This window comes from Anopheles arabiensis, chromosome 2 (genome assembly GCF_016920715.1).
Source record: "Anopheles arabiensis isolate DONGOLA chromosome 2, AaraD3, whole genome shotgun sequence".
NCBI lineage: Eukaryota > Metazoa > Arthropoda > Insecta > Diptera > Culicidae > Anopheles > Anopheles arabiensis.
The window spans coordinates 86,877,300-86,899,836 of record NC_053517.1 but is presented as its reverse complement, the minus strand read 5'-3'; the positions used below and the strand labels follow the sequence as shown (position 1 = coordinate 86,899,836).

General features: G+C 42.5%; 1 protein-coding gene across 15 annotated transcripts in view; it reads left to right on the top strand.

Annotated features, from left to right (window-relative positions):
* Positions 1-22,537, top strand: part of LOC120895129 (transient receptor potential cation channel trpm) — a 65,727-nt gene that overhangs the window by 442 nt on the left and 42,748 nt on the right. For 5 of the 15 annotated variants that reach the window (XM_040298200.1, XM_040298192.1, XM_040298180.1 and 2 more), the window contains exons 2-4: positions 1,064-1,500; positions 17,082-17,922; positions 18,021-18,375. In XM_040298200.1, coding sequence (XP_040154134.1) covers positions 18,340-18,375 — 36 coding nt within the window. In that variant the 5' untranslated portion in view covers positions 1,064-1,500; positions 17,082-17,922; positions 18,021-18,339. Of the gene's footprint in view, positions 1-262; positions 369-1,063; positions 1,501-17,081; positions 17,923-18,020; positions 19,073-22,537 lie in introns of those variants that run through there. The other 10 variants (XM_040298188.1, XM_040298186.1, XM_040298185.1 and 7 more) reach the window with 7 other exon arrangements.

The window sequence follows — 22,537 nt, the reverse complement described above, 5'->3', positions numbered from 1 at the left end:
GTGTGTATGTGTGTTTGTGAGAGCCTATTTGCAAGGCTGGCATTGCTGCTGGCCCGGCTAAGCAAGTTTGTGTACGTTGGTGGGGATATGCAGTGGAGCGGAATGTTTAGATGCTGTCAAATGAAAGGCACGTGTTAGACCTAAAAGTGTGAATGTGCATGAGAGAATTGCATTGAAATGCAGCAATGTGTGTGTGTGTCTGCGAATTGTTTAGAAATATTATACCTCTCAGTATCGGTGTGCACATTTAAGATTGGCAGCGTAAGCGACACAAGTGATTGTTGTGAAACCGATTGCAGCGTAGTAATAAAACGCTTTCTTCATCAATTCCCGCACCGCGTGAAGAGTGAAAGCCTCCCTCTGGCAATGTAGTGTGAAACAATCGTACTTATTGTGTTTGGCTATGGAACAAGCGTTTGGTTGTTTTTTTTTTGTTCGAGATTAGTTTGCAGCTCACGATAAAGTGCAAAAGTTTTTATTTCCAATCGTTGAAGCTAAGTGGTATTATTTTTTTGTAGTGCAATGTGAAAAGGCAGGAGATCAATGTATCAATTCCATTTCATGTGAATTGAATTAAGTGTTTTTGTAATACATTTCCGGTTCGGTTTGATACGATTCATTAGATGTAGGCGTTAGAAATCGCCTGCATCGCTGCAATCCGCAGTACAGAAATTGTCGGATTACGGCTAATTCTGTCCGACAACCTATAGGATTAAAGATCGGTCATTGTTTAGCATTAAAGATCATTAAAGGAGGTGAAAAATATGAAAGTTAATTATTGCTAGAATTATAACACAAATTAGAGCAAAGCTCTTCACGTGATTAGCTCTGAAGTTTAGAAACGTTTTACAAGTTTTCCATATTTAAAACGTTAAAACTATTGTATATTGTATTCTACATAACATGCTTCTAGTGCAAAAAAAGAATTTTTTTCCATGCAAGGAACTAGTTTAGGATCTCAATGTTATTCTACTGTTTTACTAGGATTCTATGCTATTTATTTAAGTAATGAATGTTATTGCAAATTACAAAGTGATCGCTATCTACTTTTTAAATTTCGTAGCAATGCTGTTCAGTGAATAAAAAAATCAAAGATTACTCTGCCGTTGTGTCAAGAATGTAAGTGCTAAATGTCCCACTCTTCAAAATATTAGTATTGCAGTGAGCTACACTAGTGCTTGCAATACAGCGTGCCGATCGTGAAGGTGAAAAGAAAACAAATGCCTTTTTCGAATTCAAAAATATGGCTTCAGTACAAGTGAATGGAAGCACAAAAGCAAAAAAAAGGGTGTTTGAATTGAAGAAAAAGTGATGTGTTTGTGAAATGTGGAAAATTAACAACCAACTCGGATAGTATAATACTGAGAAGCCACGAAAAACGTACACCAATCGCAGCGTTCAGCAGAAGTCTGCGTGCACGAAAGGATTGCGATGAAACAAACAACCCACCAGCAGCACTAGAATCGGCAGCGCAGGCACAGGAATCGAAACATGAAACATGTGAGTAGCTTAAGGACAGTAGCAAACACAACAAAACTTGTTTTGTGTCGAAAGAACTGTAGATGTTTGAAGCTGTATTTTATAGCCATAGCCGTTGTGTTGTTCCTGTTGTGTGGTGTGTATATTCGTTTTTCGTGTGAATTTCAACTCTGCTTCCTTCAAAAGGCTGCGTAGTTTGACGTGAAAGTGCAACATAAACAGTATTGCATAAAAAGACAGCTCTGCACGAGATTTGTTTGTGTTTTTTCGGAAACCATTCTGTAACGTTCGTACTCGAGCTTTGAGTCAGTGTCGATGAAGCAATGATTTATGTTCGCTTTCAGCAAACGATGACCAGCGGTACTATGATTTGTTGCGATGTTTGCATGCTTATGTTTGATTGTTTTTTTTTGTCGATGCTTTACATGTTTATGGTTATTTTTTAAAGCTGGCACAACATTCGATTCCTTAGGTTTTGATAAAAATACATGAAATAATACTTTGGTGAAATGAAACAACCTTTTACATACGAATAGGAAAGGGTATCATCACAAAAACGCACTAATAGTTTATAATAGGATTAGTGTCGATAGAGTGCACACTACAACAGAACACTATGTATTCCCGCACCAATCAGTATATGGTAAAACACCATAATTTGATTGTAACGTACTCATTAAACTTTATACCCGGGTGGGTGAGTTGTGTGTTGTTCATTGTGTGTCACGGTAATGAAGCGCCGAATAGACTAAATGTGTACACTTAAAATCGCATCAATCGCTGAGTGTGAACCAGTTTACATCAGTACACGAGACTATGAACGAACCCACAAATCCCTAAACAATTCATTGTAGGGGAAGGTAGGTAAAGACGGACACTGCGGGTAAGATGGACACTTCTCATAAATGCATCAAAATGGTCATTTTCGAAAAAATCAAGAATGCAGCATCCTAAGTTAAAGTTGAACAACACATTTGAGAACATTTTTGGCATAATATATGCAAAATTGGTTAAATACACGAACAAAATAAATTTTCAATCATGTGCATCCTTGTGGATCTAATTTGACTACTGCCGATCTTAAGCTCTACAACTTGTATTGTTTATATTTCCGGAAGTTTTATTTCATGAATGGGTTGTCGCGATCATTAATGAAAAAACTGGCGAAAGAACGAGAATGAAAGTAATACAAAATCTTGTTTTCTGGTGGTTTAAACATCCTGACACCAAAGCGGGAAAGACGGACACCTTGTTGTAGGGAAAGATGGACACCGAATTTATTGATTTTTTTACTTCTTATTTCAATTGGTGATGAATATATTTCTTCAAATACCTTAAATAAGGGTATTCCGAAGCTATAAATCAATCAGTAACTAGAGTATTGCAATAAGCGAGAAATGAAACACCGATCAAAATAGTAGCCATTCGTTATGCTATTACTCGCTCGATGCTGATGAGGCGCTTCACGAAATCCAATATCTTGTCACGACTTGGACAACTTTAAACAAGAAAAAGATGAGGCATTGATACGATTTTGTTCAGGAATAGATGAGAAATTCTATGGGATTACAAATATCAAATGTTGAATTTTGACATGGTGGAAAATGGATTAAACTATTAACAAGTCCCTCAAAAAATACTGGGGTCTTTTCGCGTAGTAATTTCCTAAAAGGAAGTTCTAGACAGTTATTCTGTAAGCTAGAGCAACGTCAGCTGTAAGTGCGCGATACGTCAATAATGCTTTAGATGCTGCATTCTACGATATATTACAAGCGCCGTTTACAATTCCTAAATTCATGGCTGAATGAATCGCCTTTGCAATAGACCAAGAATTGGTTTATAAACGTACCAGGACGTGGAAAGCGATAGATTTTGTTAAAATATTGTAAAACTCTTCACTTTCTAACCTTTTCTACAGGTGTCCATCTTACCCTTCATGGTGTCCATCTTTCCCATACCAGGTGTCCGTCTTACCCGAACATTTCAAAACCACACGAAAAAAACCATGTTTTTCATTCATGAAAAAAACACAAAAATCGATGGAAACTTAAAAGTTTTAACACATTTTTTGATAAAATATGAGTGTAAGATAATGTATGCACATTTTCATGGTCATTGCAGTTATATATCCCTAGATTTTTACCATTTCCCTTAACGTGTCCGTCTTTACCTACCTTCCCCTACAACATACACGCGTATCACACAGAGCACACGAAAAGCCTTTAGAGAGAGCCATTTGATGCCTCGAGAGGCTTATGTGCGATGCGAAGACTATTATTTCAAAATGATAATGCCCTCATCTATGTTTTGGGAACAACTCACCTATTTAGACATGTATTTGTATTTGAATGAAATGAAATGTGTGATGAATAAGCGTTTTTTAATACTTTTCTACAAACTTTAAGCATCTTTTGATTCCCAAACTGAGCGCACATTAATATGCTGACTTGCATTAAATGGAGGCAGTGTGGCGTAAAATTAGCGCCGACAATTATTAATTCTTGTCCCCTGTGGAATAACTAATCCAGTCCCATAGGCTTTTTGGGGCGTCTGCTGTACGTTTGCCGGGGACTGAAATAATAAATATCCTACGGCCGTCATGGAAAAAAGGCCGTAGAGCAAGAGCGATGGAGAAGAAAAGCTGCTAGAAAGCATGATGATGCATTCTAATTACAATTTTCTCCGCAAGAAAAACAAAGAAATAAACGCTCTGGTTAAAGGGGATTGTCAGGAAGCCCCGAAACGAACTTATGAAATGGTAGATGAAATAATACCTCTACGATGGCTATTGTTGTGACGCGGCGATTCGTCTACCGGTGTCCGTGCCCGGATGCAAATGCGAAACGTGAGCACTTATTAGCATATAAAACGGTTTGTCGTCCGTAATTCTGCCATCCAAAAGCTACAATCCATCGGTCGGTGGTACCATTTATTATGAAATATGTGAAGGATTTTCTCTCCCTCCTTCAGCCGGTATAATAAGCCGGTTCCAGTATTAGACAATTGAACCGATGTGAGCACTCCAAAATAATTCAGCATATACATTGATGTTCCAAAGCGATTGTTTTAGTAATTTTTCCATCGTGAAAATATTGATTAATGCAAAGAGAAATTAGCCGAAAAAGATGATCGTAATTCTTCTTCTTCTTCTTCTTTGGCTCAACAACCGATGTCGGTCAAGGCCTGCCTGTACCCACTTGTGGGCTTGGCTTTCAGTGACAAATTGATTCCCCCCCATAGCAGGATAGTCAGTCCTACGTATGGCGGCGCGGTCTATTTGGGGATTGAACCCATGACGGGCATGTTGTTAAGTCGTACGAGTTGACGACTGTACTACGAGACCGGCATGATCGTAATTAATTTGATTAAAAAACGCTACCCCAAATGAAACGGTGCGCCGGTAATCAAACACCCACTCCGGTGGTCCGATAGCGGTGATGGGTAGCGATCTGGAAACTGGTGATCGATTTTCCGGCAATTTTCTTACGGCTGGAACCGATAATGGCACTTAGGGAAGGTGGAAAGAAAGATGGATAAACACACACAGGCACGGACTCACGCCCACAGACAGTTTTGGGTTGTGGCAGACGATTTCTTTTTGGCCTTTGCCAGTGGCATCATCGCTCCTTTCGAGAAAAGAGGAAAAGTCGAAGCACCGTACAGGGTGAACAATCGAAGAGACAAAAAGAGCATAGCTCTTGGAACGCCATTTTATCTCATCAGCAAAGTATTAGGTCTAGAGAACTTTGATTCTTTTTTGCTATCGTTCTTTCGTTTTGACTTTTCTTTTTTGAGAAAAAAAACAAAAACTTTGGCCAAAGCTCGTTTCCACGATTCTATCGCTTATCGTAGCTTTCGAGCAGGATTTTTTTTGCTGTATTCTCTCAAATCATGGCAGTTCTTATTTTTCATTTTTACGGCCGGTCATGCTCGTGGTGAAGTGAGGGGTAAACCATTCTTAGGCATTCGTACGAAATGCAACCATTGAACCGTGACCAACAAATTCCTATATATTTGTGTGCTTTTTTTTCTTCCTCTTCCTATGCTTCGCTCTCAACGGTGAAAGGTGAAAGATGGTTTTTTATGTCGGTTCCTTCCTTTTCGAAGCTCTACTTAGAAGGAATCCCTTATATATATATGTGTGTGTGGGTGTGTGTATTGGAGTGCCATCACCACACTAGTGGGGTCGTTCCCAGCTGGTGGCAGATTAACACACGTGGCGAAAAGGATGATTATCGAAGGAGAAAGCATAACACAGAGAGCTCGAGAATACGGAACAGGAGGATTCAATGATTCGTTGCGATTTCCTGCACCACTACGTGTTCCGTGCAGAAAAAGGTGGTCGTTTTTTTCTGATTTGAACGTGCGTATTCGTCGAGAAGCTTCGAGAAGCGTGTGGAAAAGCTTTCCCTTTATAAAACGAAAAAAAAAACCATCATGTGGCACATTGAGCAGACGTGCAAATGACAGTAGCAGACATCATGCATAGTCACTAGGCGAAATGGCGGGAAACAAGTTCGCTTAGCACACCTGGATTCGAGGTCTGCGTCCCGTGTGCCCCGAGTTGTGTGAGAAAAAGCTGCTTGGTAGGATTTTTATTTTATTTTCCTGTTTCCAGCGCATACGCGTATGGTTGTGATTGGAGGGATTTGATTTGGAAATGCTGATTCGTACGTCAGGTCTTCTTTTTTTTAGAAGTTTGCATAAAAGAAAGATCACATCGTACGGCGAAGTAGGATATTGTAGCAGATTCTCGCAGAAGAAGATTTAGGAAGCGATGTGTGGAGCATGGATTGTGCTAAGCCAACCGTAGGACTAGTGTGTCGTATGATTTGAAATCTGTTGGATAGGGAATTTCTTGGATGAGTTGGCATTTTCAAGTTCTCAGGCTCGTACGCCCAACTCACGGAGATGCAATCTGGAGGGAAAATCTGTCCCTTATCCTACCGGCTACCATATCCTATTCAGTGCGAATCAGAATATCTAACCAGAAATGAGTGAGATGTCATGTGTGGCATGTGCAGCTTATCCATTTAGAATGTCCTAAAAGTCACACCTGACGCAACAACTGTTGTGTGATATGCTTTCCCGAACTGTCATAGAATTGTTAGAATTAGTGTGCAAAAAAGCAGGAATAGGTAGCAGTTCTGTTTGACGAGCGTACGGCTACTGTGGGCCTTTGATCCTTCTGGGCAGATGAGATTTCATTTTGAAAAAAAGCTGTTTCACTGTTTGATCGCATGATGGATTGATTCTTCTTGACATTTAATATTATGGTTGATAAATGTTTCTGTATAAGATTCATCATAAACGAGCGATTCAAACAATTTTTAATACATACTTAATATGAATGACTCTAATTACCAATTGACTCGTTTCGTGTTCTGTAATACGCTTATACATTCCGGGCCTATACGCCTCCATTAGACATGCACGAAATTGATTACCAATTTGTACTGATTATTACCGTTTACCGCTTCGGCATGAAAAAGTCGGACCTCGTTTTGCATCAATCAGCCGTCTTGCTAGCAAAGTGAAGCCTAGTTCGCCGAATCCATCTCGAACCTGTTTGCCCTGGCTGATGGAATGGAAGTTCCGGCTTCCGGCGATTTGATCGATTTCCTTTTCGATTTCGCAGAAATGAGAAGACGGCATTCGAACTTCGGCACAGGAGCTCTCGGCATCGCTCGCGGATCAAGCGACCGGAGCTATCTGAAGATGTTATGCATTTTTACTCATGATCGGTCTATACATCCCACTTGTGTGATGTACGATTTTCCGAGTGTGTTGCGGGCAAATCTTATTTCAGCCAAGCGCACATACGCTTTCCAATCCAGCGTGTAAGGTTTCCGTCAAAGTTCATCCGAAGTATGATTTCTTTTTCACTTGGTACTCATGCTGCTGCTGCTACTGCTCGTTAAAGAAAAGTAGTAATAACCAAGCGCCGAGGAGTATTCGATAAAGGGTGCCATATTTTTTCCCCTCCCTTTCTCTAGGCACCACGCGCAAGAACGCAATCAAACGCGACCGCATTCTCAGTATCCGTTTCACTTTACGACGTCGACACGATAATAATAATCTCATCCATGGTGGTGGTATTGGTGGTGCCTCCGTTCGGATGTATGGATGCGTTTAGAAAGATGCGAAAGGTATAGGGTAAAAGTGTGCTAAAATGATGCGCCTTTCCATGCTCGCTTCGGTTGGAAAGAGGTTGAGCGTAACCTGACTGGAGATTGGATGAAAAGGGCACAGCCGATGTCGGCGTCAGGGAGACGGGGAGCAAATTTATTCGATCATATTCGCTCGCTCGTTTGATTCCTTCTTCGTTATGGGTGGACAGGACATTCGGCGAAGATTGGAAAAACAAAACCCTCAATCGAAGCGAACGACACGCGCACGTGAGCGGCTGAGCTTGGGGCATAATTCGATTACGATAAAGTTAATCGGTTCGATGGTCAGGAATTGGGGGATTTCTGTGGAAAATGTGATACGGCTCTCGGTAAATGGATTTGTTAGTCCAACAGGTGTCAGTGGCGCGTAATTCTTCGATTGGCAAAGGGTGAAATAGCTTCAGTCGGGCTGTACAATTCAGGTGGACTTAAGCAGGAGTATGTAAAAGATATTGAACGCGACGTTTCTAACAAAGAGAAGAACGTTGGGGCATTCTCTTATTGATTCAATTTCTGCTATTACACATAGAAGAGTAGAATAGAAAGATAATAATTAAATACCAAATTGCAAGAATCTATCACTCAAAAGCAGGCTGTGCATGATACATATTCCATGAAGTAATTGTCCATCAAAATCAGCTCGGCTTCACGTCTTCATCGCACGCGCACACTGGTGCAGAATATAGCAAGTTTTTATTCGCCAACATTCTTTTAGCGTCAGCTAAAAGCCCGGCTCCTCTTTCCCTTTGCCATTCCAGCCGTTTGCAAGCAGTCTGGGGGGTGCGTTGGCTCTACGATGGAGTCCTTTTATAAATTGTTTTATAATTTTCATCTTCTCCAGCGTCTCCCACATTTGGTCGCGGGCTCTGTTGCCAGGTGGATCGGTGGCTGGTGCTTGTCAAGTACGTATCAAGTTGTAGAATGATGTTGTCTTTCGGTCTTTTCACATACGCGCGGAATACTCATACCCGGCGGTGCAGCATCTCGGGATCCGGGACGCAGATCGTGCACTTGATTGATAGACCTGCCCTCTATTGCCAGCCTGTTCTGCCAGGCAACGGTCTAGGCGCGCTGCTGCTGATAAAGGGTGGCCCAGACTGATTGGCGAATAATTGGTTGAAAGTTAATGTTCTGATGAAGTGATTGTTTTTGGGCTGGTGGGCTGAGTTTGAGAGAACGCGAGAAGGAGCTGGGAAGATGCGTGTCAACAGGGAAAATAATTCAACCACTTCGCTCGCTTGGAGCCGGGCCAAAAGTTCGTAATTGAAGTACGGAGTTTTGTACGGGGAAAGCGTTGCTGCTGACAAAAGCCGGTATTCAATTAGTGTACCTTCCTCAATAATGCAAGGAACATTGTCGTGGGCTTTGTCTTGAGAGCATTGATGTTGGTAGCGAAATGGAGTCGAGCGGAATGTTTAATATTTTGTTGGGAACGTTTTTAACTGGCCTATTGTAATGTACAAGAGAAAGAAAATTATAGACACATTTGTCTGGTTTAAACATTTTGCTTAAACCTGATACACATTAGCATTTGCCAGAAGAGCTAACGACCCTAATTAGAGCATTTATCGGCTTAATGTATAACAAGCATTTGTACGTTAGCATTGTACATACATAGGTTGTGGAATGGATAAGATTTGTGGTCCAGTCAACCGGTGTACTTGGAGAACCAGGAAGATATGTTTGCTTTTGGATTTACTCGGATGCTTCGGAATGCAATAGCCAGAAGGACCAGACCGAACCGGTTATGGTTGCATTCTCATGGTCGAATGTTGCTTTTGTACACTGCACAATGGCGTAACGAAGAGATGGAAGCAGGAGTTGCTCAGTGAATGGTATTGGTAAATTGGTGCTCACACTTGTTCTTGACAAGCTCTTGCAATTGCTTTTTTACAGTGGCGGCTGTTAAGTCTTGCATTATTTCACCTGAAAATATCTGCTCAAGTATTTGCCAAGAGTTCCAAAAGGAAACGTGATATGTTCAAACTTTGTATGACTTCTCCGGAAGAAAACTTTGCTCTAAGCATGGTTCTGTGCTATCATCTAATTGCTCTAAAGGACTGGCAATGAGTTCGTTCCTGGTATATATTTAACAAAAGACTATGTAGCCAAATGCTTTTAATTTATGCCAAGGCACTGCTGAAGAGTCATGCAAACTCGTATTTTGTTCGTGAAATAATTTGCAACGCCAATATGAATGTTAAAACCCTTTTTTCTGTAGTATTTCATTTTCGGTTCTAGCCCTTACCTATCGAGCTCCAATCTCGTGCGTTGTTATGTTCTGTTCGTGTTGTAATTTGCAAAGGAAGCTGGTACTTAGCTGTCACTGCACCACGCTGCACCAGTCTGTCGTTTTTCACTGCTGTGCAAAACAAATTACACACTAATGAATTATCGCCCCTTTTCACTCGGATTGGTTTGGTGCTGGCAGATTACGCTTTTCCTTCCCACCCCGGTTTGCTCAAGCTTCCGGTCGATGATTAATGAGTTTTCCGGTGCAATTGTTGGGATGAAAAAAAACAACCCTGGAATTGTAAAATAATCGATACTGGAGTTTTCCATTACATTGATCAAACGATATTATTTAAATGACGGTGATCTGACAACGAATAGGGAAATTCTTTTTAATAATCGTGTGAGTTGCAATCGATTAGCACAGTAGCATGCCGATAATCGTTGAGCGAAAATCTATCTAACGCATTTCCATTAGAAAAAAAATCTTAGGAAAATGTAGTTCTAGGCTACACCAGATTCATTCCATTTGGATAAAACTTGCTTGAATAGTATGATTTTTATTAATACCAACGTATAAGTTAAGAAAATAAACAGTTTAACTAAAGTTCATGTTTACTCAAAATCCAAACCCGACCCATTATAGCTTCTCATCCAACAGCTCATTGCCGTTCGGTTTCCTCCCAAAGGCATAATTGCTCTTCGTGCTACGGCTAACCTCTTAGCAGCAGACCAATCGAGCCTCCCACAGACCTCCGGTGAAAACTCGATAATGCCGCAGCGTAGGAGCACCTCACAGTTGACCTTTGGCAGTGCCAGAACCATTTACCTACGCTAACAACTGTGGGCGATAAGCAATCCATTCCCAAATGGTTCATACCACTGCTGCTGCCGTCAGTTTGACGCGTTGATCGATGGGCTCGCAGATGGCTTCTAACAGACGAACTGGACAAAAATACCCCTCCCCCACCGAAACCACCCATACACACACGCGGTTTTAGCCACGCAATTTGGGAAATCAACGACTACACACGGACGATAAGCTAAAGCGTTTCGTGCTATCGTCAACAGTGGAAAAAAGAACCCTACTCTATAATCATACTATTTCTAACCACCCTTATAAAAAAGTTCGGAAAAGGGTGACTCAAAACGCACGTGGTGCAACATGTCATGCCGTATGGTAGGGCAAAAAAAAGAAGAAGTGAAAAGTCTGCCCGATTTTCCACCCATCGTAAGTTCACACTTAATTACCGAAATGATTTCATTTGAACGGAAGCCAATTTTAGGCCATCGGTTTGGTGCGGCCGGTAGGTGTGTTTGGTCAGATCAGGCAGGCGAGCAGCGGTGGGGTAGGGTTTGTTTGTGCCTACCTTCTTTATGGTGGCTCATTCACTTTTGATGCTTTCGTGACTATCGTAGCCAAACGAAAAAGCCAACGAAAATGTGCATGTTGCATGCAACCGAACTTGCGGCGCGGGGTTTTCACGTGTCACGTGTTTTTGTTTCAGCTTTTACGAAACAGGCCAGCGCTTTGGGACGATGGAAAATAATTCCATCCCCTTCCTCTCCCTTCAATGTGTGTGGTTTCCTGCTTCCCTACTTGGAGGCTTCCGAACGGAAGCAAAAGCGTTGCCAAAAATAGGGGCAAAGGGATAGTATGTTTGCTGAGCGTGCGCGAAGTGGGAGGAATGTTTAAAATTGGAAAATCGATTTTGTTTTCGGAGCACTACGGACGATGGGTCTCTGTCCAGTGCATGGGGTTGAATTTTTCTCGTATTAAAACTGTCTGCCGGACCGGACGTGTAGAGATGAAGCTGTTGACTGGGCGCTGAGATGAAGTTTTTGGATGAATATTCCAGCGGTTGATATAGTTTGGCTAGTGGCAATTGGAGGCGAGAGGAGTGTTTTACCATGGGTAGGGTCAGCAAGGTGCTGTTTTTTCGGTGATGATCCTACCGTGATGCTTGTCGGTTGTGTTTCCATACTACCTGGGGCTTCGCATTTTGACAAGAGAAACTTTTTGTAGGCGTGCATTTTTACTATCTTTGGGAATTAAAATAAACCACACTCACTAACCGATCTACCAATTAACGATAGTTAGACAGCTTTTAGCAATGATCCACAAAGGACATCCGATCTCGGGATATATCTACTTTTTTGTGTTGGATTATTTGAGTTTCTGAAAGCTTTCGTTTGCGATAATTTATCTGGCTCTTAAACAACAGGACAAAAATATGCATTTCAATTTGCAAAGCTACCACACAGACATTCATCAAACATGTGTTTAGATTGTAGGTAAATAGAAAACCCCAACTCAATGCTTTCATTAGGCAAAAATGGACGAAGCAGCACAAACAAAACCGAGCTTTGGCTAACAAATAGAGTACAATGGTGGGATGGTTAAAAATATAACAACGTAAACACTGAGCACATGAATAGCGTTTGCCATGTGTAATGATGAATGGTACATTTTAATACGGCACGACCGAAACGAGGATGGGAGAAAAAACGGGAACAAAAGTAACCATAAAACTCACTTTGCTGTGAGGTTGAAGAGGCTTGGTAGAAAATGGTTCGCATGGTGGCTCGAGTGGGACGAGGACTGGCACAGCCCAGGCCGGTAAATCACTGCCGGTGACAGTGGCTGGCACTGGTTGCTGGCAAGGTTTGCAAGGGATTGCAGTGGAAACGATGGCGCCAGCGCCGGGTGCCGGGGTTTATACCGTATGACGGGACACTAAATGCCAGGTACATGCGTGCTGGTGGTCCGTTTTGTCCTGTGATCCCCGGTACTGCCCTCCATGTATGTTTTGTGCTGACCAGTTGGCGAACGAAAGGTGATTTAAGGCAATGTAACATGACAGTGAAGGGGTCACAGCCCAACAACTTACACGAATGATTGGAAGTGGGAGGTGGAGGGCTGGGGTGGGTGTAAAAACATGTTTATGATCTCTTGGCGCTGATTATGGTTCAAGCGCACAAAGGTCACCGCCGAGGAAAGTTCATTAAATGTTTATGTATGTGTATAACGCTTAGAAGAGAAAGCATAGAAAGGTTAGTGTTTGTAGCCTAAGAAACCACAGCTTCTTTGCTACTCACATTGGAGGCCTATAAATTGTAAGAAGGATAATCGATTCAATTAGTACAATAATTGAAGGGCACATGTAGCCGTTCAACGCAGAGAAAGTAGGTAACACACAGTGCAAATAATAATTAAACTAATTTTCGAAGAAATGATCGCTTTTTTGCCAAAAATTAAGCTTTGTTCTGCAATCGGTTCAATCAAGCTGACCGGTCTCTGCACCTTAATATGTGTATCGGTTACAGCGATAGTAACCACCGACGCAACGATCGCATGTGTAACGTAAGCAAAGCGTTTGGGGGTGAAATCTGCGAAATGAACCGTTCCCACTAGCGCAAAGGAAAGCCCAATCGATTGTCCTGCCGCCCCGGTCCACGTGGAGTGAACGTGTAGTGGTAGTGTATCATTATACGCTCGACCCTTGTATCCTCCCACAGGTTCGTTGATACATTTCGAGGGAAAACCCGGGGAACGTTCATCAGAAAGCACAGCGGCCCGTCCTACACACGTTACACGTTACCATCCATGTCGGTAGCAATCGCAACAAAGCAACTCCGAAGCTGTAGTGGCCAAAAATACAGGCGTAATGATGGTATCAGATTTTCCTTCGGTCATCTATCTTTCGTCACCGCGGTAGACAACCTCTGTGCCGTGTGATGCGTGTGTGAGCAGCAGGACGAATTCTATCCCTTGCTGTCGTGGGTTGCGCAGGTGTTTTGCGTAGGGGAGATGTTTTCGCTTTCTCCAACCGTCTCCCAGGTGGATAATATGGTTAACGCTTCGTGAAGTGGTGTTGCTGTCCTTAGGAGTAGTGTCGTTTGGTTTGGTTTTATTTTTTTTCCTCGGTCACCTTTCGATAAAACCAACTTGACCGACGGTAGATTTGGTTTGTCGTGTGTCATGTACTGCATTGTACGGTGGAGGAGGGACATGTCCGTCTTCGTCTATTGTGCTGTAACGCACATAAATCTTCATCTTGCATAGTGGCGTGAGTGACTGATGAGCTTGAAGGGGCATGAGGGTTGGGGAAAACATTCATTAAAAATGTAGCAAACCCTGACAAAATGTAAATAAGACATATACGTCGTGGGAACTAAATAGAAAATCAGCGAACCCATTGAAACTCGTAGAAAACCCGTTGGTACATGTTATGTTTTCTTACTAGAAATTATACTGTAAATCCTTGAAAAGTGTTAATTTGATGAGTCCCATTCTGAGCTTTTTTGTTCCAGTTCAAAGCAAACTCCTGTTTCCGTACGTATTACACACAGCTTTGATGTGTCTGCTACCGGTCCAGTCACTGAGCTCTGCAGTGATCCAATTAGGGGGAAATGTTTCCAATTCCCTTCGCATGCATTATCGGAGATGATGAATCGAAGGTGTCCACGAAGGCAGATGCCACGCAGTGGAAGGGGCATGGCTAGGTAACAAGCCCAGCAGACCCGGCAGCTTTTCATTTCGCTTTCTGCTTTCTACGATCTCCAGCTGACCGTAGTCCGTAACGGTGCTGGTCGAAAGGATGGATTCAAATTTTCCGTCTGCGCTTCCAAGTCCCCGGGTCCAGCATGATCTCACCCAATTACTTGCTTAAGATGGAGAGCCTTTTTTTTTGGTTGTGCCCAAGGTTTCCTCTTTGCGTTTAACATTTTGCTTACTGAGAACTCACCGAGCAGTTGGGAGGTTGCTTGCTGTTGCTACACGGTAACCTTTTCCCCCCTTTTTCTTTGCGAAAAAGCCAAGATGCGTATGTCCTCTGTTTTGTTGCGACGATTTCTAGTAAAAAAAAGGTGACGATGGTAACGGATGGCGTGCGACAGCTGGGGCAAGACGGCCGTAGCAAGGGATCGACACTCAGTTGCTTGGAGATTATCACCCAGCTGGAATTCGGCCCGGTTGCGGAGGGAGACCATTGCTTTTGGTAGTCGTTACCTTCGTCTAGTGGACTGGTGTATAGAGTACATTTTGCGACCGTTTTTTTATGTTGAGTCCTTTTTGTAACATTGTTGTTATTCGCTGGCGTCAGGCGGATGAAAAGGATGTTTATCTAACGGTTGGGAAGGAGAACGGCGTCAGGTGAATGTTTTTGCATCGTTCACTGCTCCATGAAGAGAAAGCAATCCGGTTGTGCTGACTGTATCGTTCTTTAAATTGATATTTCAGTGCTGAAAAGATGAATTGAGTTTTGCAAAGCAAAAAACAGTAAATCACAGTTTAAATAATTAAATTATTTTAATTCAACTTTAATTATTATAACCTTTTTCAAAACATTACTGTAAGGCATAACAAGGCTTTTGCAGGCATTCAACATTTCAGCCTTTTTAAAAGCTCTGGCGGAGGCCTTTAAAGTAGCTCTTCTCAAAATATTTCCACGTCGGTACTTGAACATGCTTGAAAGCAAAGTTTATTTTTTCCCGCTCAACCAGCATGCTTTGAAGTCTCGAGCTTTTCACACACACACAAAAAAGAAATTTTATTTTTATCCCCCAGCTCGCGAATTCACGACTCTTGGACTCGGGTGGCGTTGCACTACCGCCGCTTTCCTTAATCGTTGTCTCGAGCTTGCGGCATAATTTATGCATACCTTTGCCCCAATAAAGTCCCAGATTGGGACAAGAAATTGTGCGGCTTGTAACATACCGTCATGAATTTTCCCTCTCGGCTAACGACGGCAGCAGGATGGAGGCACGGTCCTGGATGCTGGAATTTGGTTTCACCAGTCAGCACTCAATAAAATAGAAATTAAAAGACACGGTCGTCGTATTCATCATGCTCTCTGCCCCAGCCAGATGGGAAGGAAGCAGGGAGTGTTGTTGTGCCATCGGGAAATTGTTTCGAAACATTCCGTGCTTAATCCGGGCAAGGTACATAGAGGTTGTTCTTCTTCTTGGAACGCTTTGAGTTTTTCGGCGCTCCTGTACATCCTTGTAGTAAATCGTCTGCCCGTCTCACGTAATGAATGAAAATTTTATTAGCTGTCTAATAAAACCGACATATGTTACGAGTTAGTAGCAAGGGAGAAGCGTTACACGGTTTCCGGTGGCAGTGCTGTGCTGTTGCAGTTCGATGTAGTGAGCCACATCCATCCGTAGAAGCATAAATGATGCGTAGAGTGTGTGTGTGGTTTAGGAAGGTGTGAAGCTGTGGAGAAATAAAATTGTTACTGAGCCTGATGTTATTTTTTTTAGCCCCAGTTTGGGTCGGAAAATGTATACGGATGTACCAAAACCAGGTGGGACCGTGTGGAGAAGAAAATAAAATTAAACAGCTTTTTGCTTGGCGAACGCAAAAGGTTGCAGGTGTGCAAATAAATAGGGACAGTAAGATGGCATTTAATTACCGGAATGACTTCATTTTTGCACTTAGTGGGGCGCGAAAAGCTAGCCGTGAAAAAAGTATAACGACATGAAATAAGGAAAAGAGAAGGACCATAATGAGGGGCAGAGATGCGCTATCGCTTACATTAAATAGATAATTTCAAGCATGAGATGAATTTCTATTAAAGGTAAATTTCATCTGAAATGAATGTCAGCGATGTTTTGCCAAGTGAAATAACCTATATTTGAACCAACATTTCTCAAATCATTCTTCAATATGACAACTTTCTTTATTCCCAATCGAAACTGAATCATCTACCAGTACAAATAGGTAAACAAATGGTATATCAAACCTCACTTAGTGTAATTATTTAATCATTTTTATATTTGCATGTTTGTGTTTGTGCTGCCTTAGGTGTGTTCGTAGGTCTAGGTTAGGGTGTGCACTTTATGTTGAAGGTTAATCCATGCTTTCGTATGCTTCCTCACCACTTATCGGATTGCTTTGTTAGCCTCTCTCGATTGAATCATTTGTTTATTATTACTTCGTCAATTCGTCAATTTTGTTGTAATTGTTTTTGGTTGATTTCACCGTGCACGAACCGATTGCCGCTTTGCACTACATGTTAGAGCTTGGCTGTAATACCATCCAAACAGCAGTGGATATGTCGCATCATGCTCACTGTTAACCAGGGACCGATCAATTGATTCGTTTTCCTTCTTTCTTTCTTTCTGTGTGGTGGCGTCCGGTGTTCTTTTTTTTTCTTTCTCTCTTTTCTCTTTCTCTCTCTCTTTTTTTTACAGATCTCTAAATATGTTCTATGCTATGCGTCTTGATGTAGCTAAATGTTTAAACCGCATAGCGTGGAAGTGTCGCGCACGTGTTGCCACATGCGTGAGGTTATGTTTGGAGCATCAGTGTTTCTAACCCATCTGCGCAGCCGTCGTTCATCCGTGTGCATCGTGGTGTTTGTGCTTGCTCGCGGTGGTTTGAGTGGGCAGGGGAAAAACTCGAACAACATATGTGTATGCCGCTTGAATGTTCCATATCGATGTACGCCACTCAGTGTGCAAATGTATGTGTGTGTGTGTGTGTATGTATATGTGTATGTTTAATGTTGTGACGGTATATGTTACAGCCTTATCGCTTCGTGTTGGTGCACTAGTCTGGCGGATGTCTACGGTGGCCAAATTTTAGCCGCTGGTAGTTCGTTGCCCTTCCCACGCTCCGTACCGTGCTGGCAACTCAGCTGTACGCACGCAATTTTGTCCAGCACTCCAGCGGGCAACGACATTACGGTGCGGGTGTGGGCGTACCGATCGCGCGTCAGTGCAGTCAGACTGGTTGTGATCGTGCGCGCATTCGGCAACTTCGATGGACTGCCTCATAACACGAAGAAAACGAGTTTTGTTTACAAATTTGGTTAGCGATTTTTGACGTACGGTCGGGCTTGAAGCAGTGGTTCAGTGTGTATTTGTGCGCTGTGCTCGACCAGCCTAGCATCGGTGTTATTTATATACCGCTTCATATGCCCACTCACCTCTTCACCACCGATCGCGTTGACGTATCCGACGCTCGACGCTCGTGATCTGACAGTTTGTTGGGATTGTCAGCGCGATCGCGCCGTGTTTTGATCGTCGATGGGTGCGTGAAGGAAAATAAATGGTGGATGCTTGAAGGAAGAAGCAATTATACAATAAATAAAGTTTTCGTTATTTTATTTTTCCCCTTAATGCACTTAGCGTACGATCATTGTGTTAGTGTAAAAATGTAATCGATCTACGGTTTTGATAGTTCGTTTAACGCACGAATCAGATTGTGTGAAGCAAGCGAGATTGTGTGTGTTTTTGTTGGTCTTTGTGATAAATTCACCCGTGTAACAAAGCGCTCACATGGAACAGTTCTATTTCCGGGCACGTGCAAAAGTGCATTAGCTAGTGTGGTGCATCGGCTCAAGTGGTTCGCGCGTGTGTATTTTTTTGTGTGTGTGTATGTGCGTGTGTGTGCCAGCGTCGTGTACTCGTTGTGGATGAGCGGTGGAATCGTGCTCGATCAAGCAGGATGCCGGCAAGGTCCGAGCATCGGCAGGGTAGAAATGTGCGCCATTTACCTTATCCTACTCATATCCTTGCGATGACGCACGCCAATCATCTGTAAATATCGTCACATCGTAACTACCGTACCACCTGCATTCAATCATCCATCCTGGTGGTAGCAGCCTGGTGGACGGGTGGGGTACCATTTTGCTTGCTGTCTAGCTTAGAACTAAAACCCTCCCCCTTCCCGGAAAGGTTTCGGTGCTTAGTCTGTCCGTCTTGCCTTCGACTTTTCACCGGTTGGGCCTATAACACAATCGTATCCAGCGCTCATTACGGTGCCATCGCAGCAAAGTAAACAAACAAAAAAAATCAACAAACACTCTCACAAAACCATTTTAACAAAGTATCATATCATAAAGCGCGGACTTAGCGACGTACTTGCATGCCGTGAGGCTCGGTTTCTTTACAATCCATTGTAAGGCGACGATCCACCGGTGGGGAAAATCCCTACCGCCAACACGAGCAGCACAGGACGCAACCAACGAACGTTTTCGCGCGGAAACGCGCAAAGACGCCCACATTGCATTAACGCGCCCTCTAGCGCCCTCAGTACCATCATCATCCTGTGAGTGTAACGCGCGCGCGTGACGTGACCATTTTTGCCCATCTAATACTCCGCCATTTGTGACGTACGGCCTTCCCTCCGACTGCAACTGTTTGGGAAAATGCTTAAACATAAGAGGAATGCAAAACCGGTACGTTGAAATCCCTCTCTTGCTTGCTCACTCCCGGTGCTGCTCTCCCGTTCCCCTGTTGTAGTGCTAACGTTGTAGTGTGTAGAGCGTTGTCTCGCTGTGTAGGCCCTATCGCCCGCTTCCTCTTTTACTTCAAACCCCCAATACACTCCCTCTTTCGCACGGTTTAGTTTATAATTCCCACCAAGCACCACGTCACTTCAACAAATTTCCATCCGCACACATATGCAGCCGAGAAAGGGAAATGAAAAGTATGGTTACAAAGGGGGAAACCAACATCCGCTGATTTTAAGTGCAACTCTTCAGTGGGTTGCCCTGCACTCGCTAATATATGGTTCTGCTAGTGTTGATGCATTGCCGTAATGATTTCCTCTCGAATACTCACTTTTTTTATTATTTTTTCATAGCACAAGTGCACCCGTTTCTGCATTGTATGACAACTATGAAAAGGGTTTAATTTTCCATACCCTTGCCTCATAAAACGCTGTGTGCTAGGCGTATAAAATAATTCGCAGAAAATTTAGCTTTCACTACTCACAATCAAGTAATCACTCTGGAGTAATATGAAGTAATGGGACCGAGGCGAAGTGAAATGAAGTCCATTTCAGCTCATCAGTGCAGTGCACCACCAGGCGTCTCCATGTGGGTCTGACATTGAACTCGCACAGCTCCAACTCCCTGTCCAATTTGGCACAGTGGAGCGGCAGTGTTTATTTTGCTTTCCAAACACGTGTGTGAATGTGATATAGGGGCAATGTTTATTCGTTCGTTGAGATTCTGAATAGATGTGATGCAATTTATTTCATACCATGACGGGTTGTGTTTATGCGTACAAATATTTTTCCATTTCATTTATGGTAAACAACCATTCAACTAGTTGGGTGTTTATAATGGATTGGGAATAAATCACTCGACTTGAATATGGCCTTTTTCTTAGTGAAACTTTATGTTTGAAATCATGCACAAAATCATTCGAAATTAGTGATGTGCCGAATATTTCTAATTTGCTTCATTTATTCATGTTAGTTTCAAAATGAAAACAAAAGTTAAGTTAATAAAATGTGTTTGAAAATTCAATATAATTCAAAACAATGCATTAAAATAGAACATCAATTTTAATGTTGATATTATTTTTGTTTCGCACTCTCTAACCACAACCACCGGATCATTATTGCCATTTTAGGGAGAGCGAAATCAATCGATATATCCCGTCCGGAACGACACGGTGGTAGCCCCGTGGGAATGCTAGTTACATTATTCAAGCGTGTTTTCTTCCCCACCTGCCCCACGGGCAGCGGGAAAATATTGCACAAAAACTGTCGGCTTTCCTCTTTGTCTTACGGTTTAATGAATTATTCACGACGCAAGTAACCGTACCGCCACCCGTGGTGGGATAGGCTAGAGAAGCTTATAGACAAACACAGGCCTATAGCTTTACCCCCACAAAGAGTCCCATCTACAACAGCTCCACTTCGTGATGGTTCTGGGAAAAGTCACTTCGCTTCAAGTGTCAATATGGGCCGAACGGTCACAGAACGATCCTTCCCCGGGACCTGTTGCGCTGGACTGTTTTGCAACAGCCGCCGTTTGAATGGCTTTGTTTTCTCGATCGATTCTGACTTTTGTTTGTGAGCCGATTGTTCCACTTTTGAAAGTGAGATTGATTTTGGCGAAGGATTTTTTTCCTTTTCTCTTTCTGGTGTTCGAGCAGCTTCGAGCGAAAATACATTCAATCAATTTCGTGGTGCGGTGAAGTGAAGCCTTTGTAAATATGGGCAAGCGTTTGTGTGACGAGGATGCCCTACCGGATAGCCTTATCGGGCCTGCCGGCAACCTGTTTGACTGGTGAATTGATGAACCGCGTTGAGGAATACTGATAGGTCTTCCATTGCCACCTTCTAACAACCGTGCTCGTCCCCACGGGATGGGCAAAGAAAAACCAACAAAATGGTTGTTTCGATTGAACAATGGATGCGTTGCGAAATAGTGGCAAATTATAAATAACCGCAGAGATTGTGTGTTTGAGGACGTCCAAAAATGTGACCAGTTAGTGGTCCTGCCAGTGGGGTGGCTTATTGTTGTTGTGCCTTAGCAACCATCAAACGTGCCACCAGCTCAAAACTGGACCATTGAGTGCGGTTCGCTGCCTCGCTGTCCCTTTTGCGGTTCGCTTTTACCGAGGCGAGAATGTGGAAAATCGTTTGTAATCCTTCTGGCCATGTTTTAATTACTACCGTTCACAGCCCCGGGGTTAGAACGTGTAATTAAATTATTTTTTTATTTTCTTCTGCTGCACTAATTTGATGGGATTTTCCACAATGGTTGGCACGCAGTGTGATGTTTTGTGTTGGGCGCTGATTCATATTCACTGCAATATTATGGTTTGTGGCTGAAGTGATAAGTGGTTTTCGGACCTTGGCTGTGGGAAGAAATCAATCGTTCGAAATTATTATTCCAGCATGAAGGAACAGACAATTACATGCATGAATGATGGAAAACTAGAATATGCCACAACAGAAAAAAACGATTAAGGATAAAAAACAAATTTCAATCGATAACTTTAATAATTTAATAAACACTGTACATGAGATTAAAGCGGTGAGGGCAGTTTATGTCCAATTTAATGTGTATATAAATGAATTGTGAGTATACTTTAGAATCGTCTGGTAGTTTTTGAAGTGATATAATACAATAATGAAACATTTGGCGAAAATTATTTTGCCTGTTTGGACCAAACATGGTTTTTTTTTGCGTGAACGCTAACGCTGATGTTTTATTTTCGAAGCAATGCAGTATTGAATGTATCTCAAAATATATTTCAAAAATATTGAAGCAGCTACAATATAAATGCAATCAATAGGAATCATAAACATAACAAAAAAGATTTGTTGAATAGCAGTTAACAACTTCAAAAAGAAGGTAGACCACAAATTCATAAGAAATGAAAATTCATTCTCATAAAGATCTACGATAGATAGAACTGCATTGCTTGCTAGTAACCTATGTTCTAGCTACTCCCAAATCTCTACCAGTACTGGCACGAAACTGTTTTGCTCTACTTATCAGACCAAAGTCACACAATTTCATTGTCCAATACTTTCCCGAACTAATCACGCACCATCTGAAGGGAAGTTATTTGTCCCAAACTTACCGATTGGATCGCTCCAGTCACATCAATGGACGTGTCAAACTTTGCTCGCTGCAAGCTGTCGATTGCACGAAAACTTTCCATCAGTGATGATCGAACAAAAGTTCTGTCACACGCTAATAGCAAAACGAGTGTGGACGTCTGGCGGTTTTGGTGGGAGGGTGAGAAAGAATGTAGCCAGCTCTTTAATTGACATCGTTTTCGTGCGGTGAGCTTGGGCGCCGGAAAGTTTTGCAAATGCGGGATCTGTAAGGCAAGCTGACGAGCTGAAGAATGGTTTTCGATTAGCGCCCGGTCCCGTTTGCCACAATTAGCGT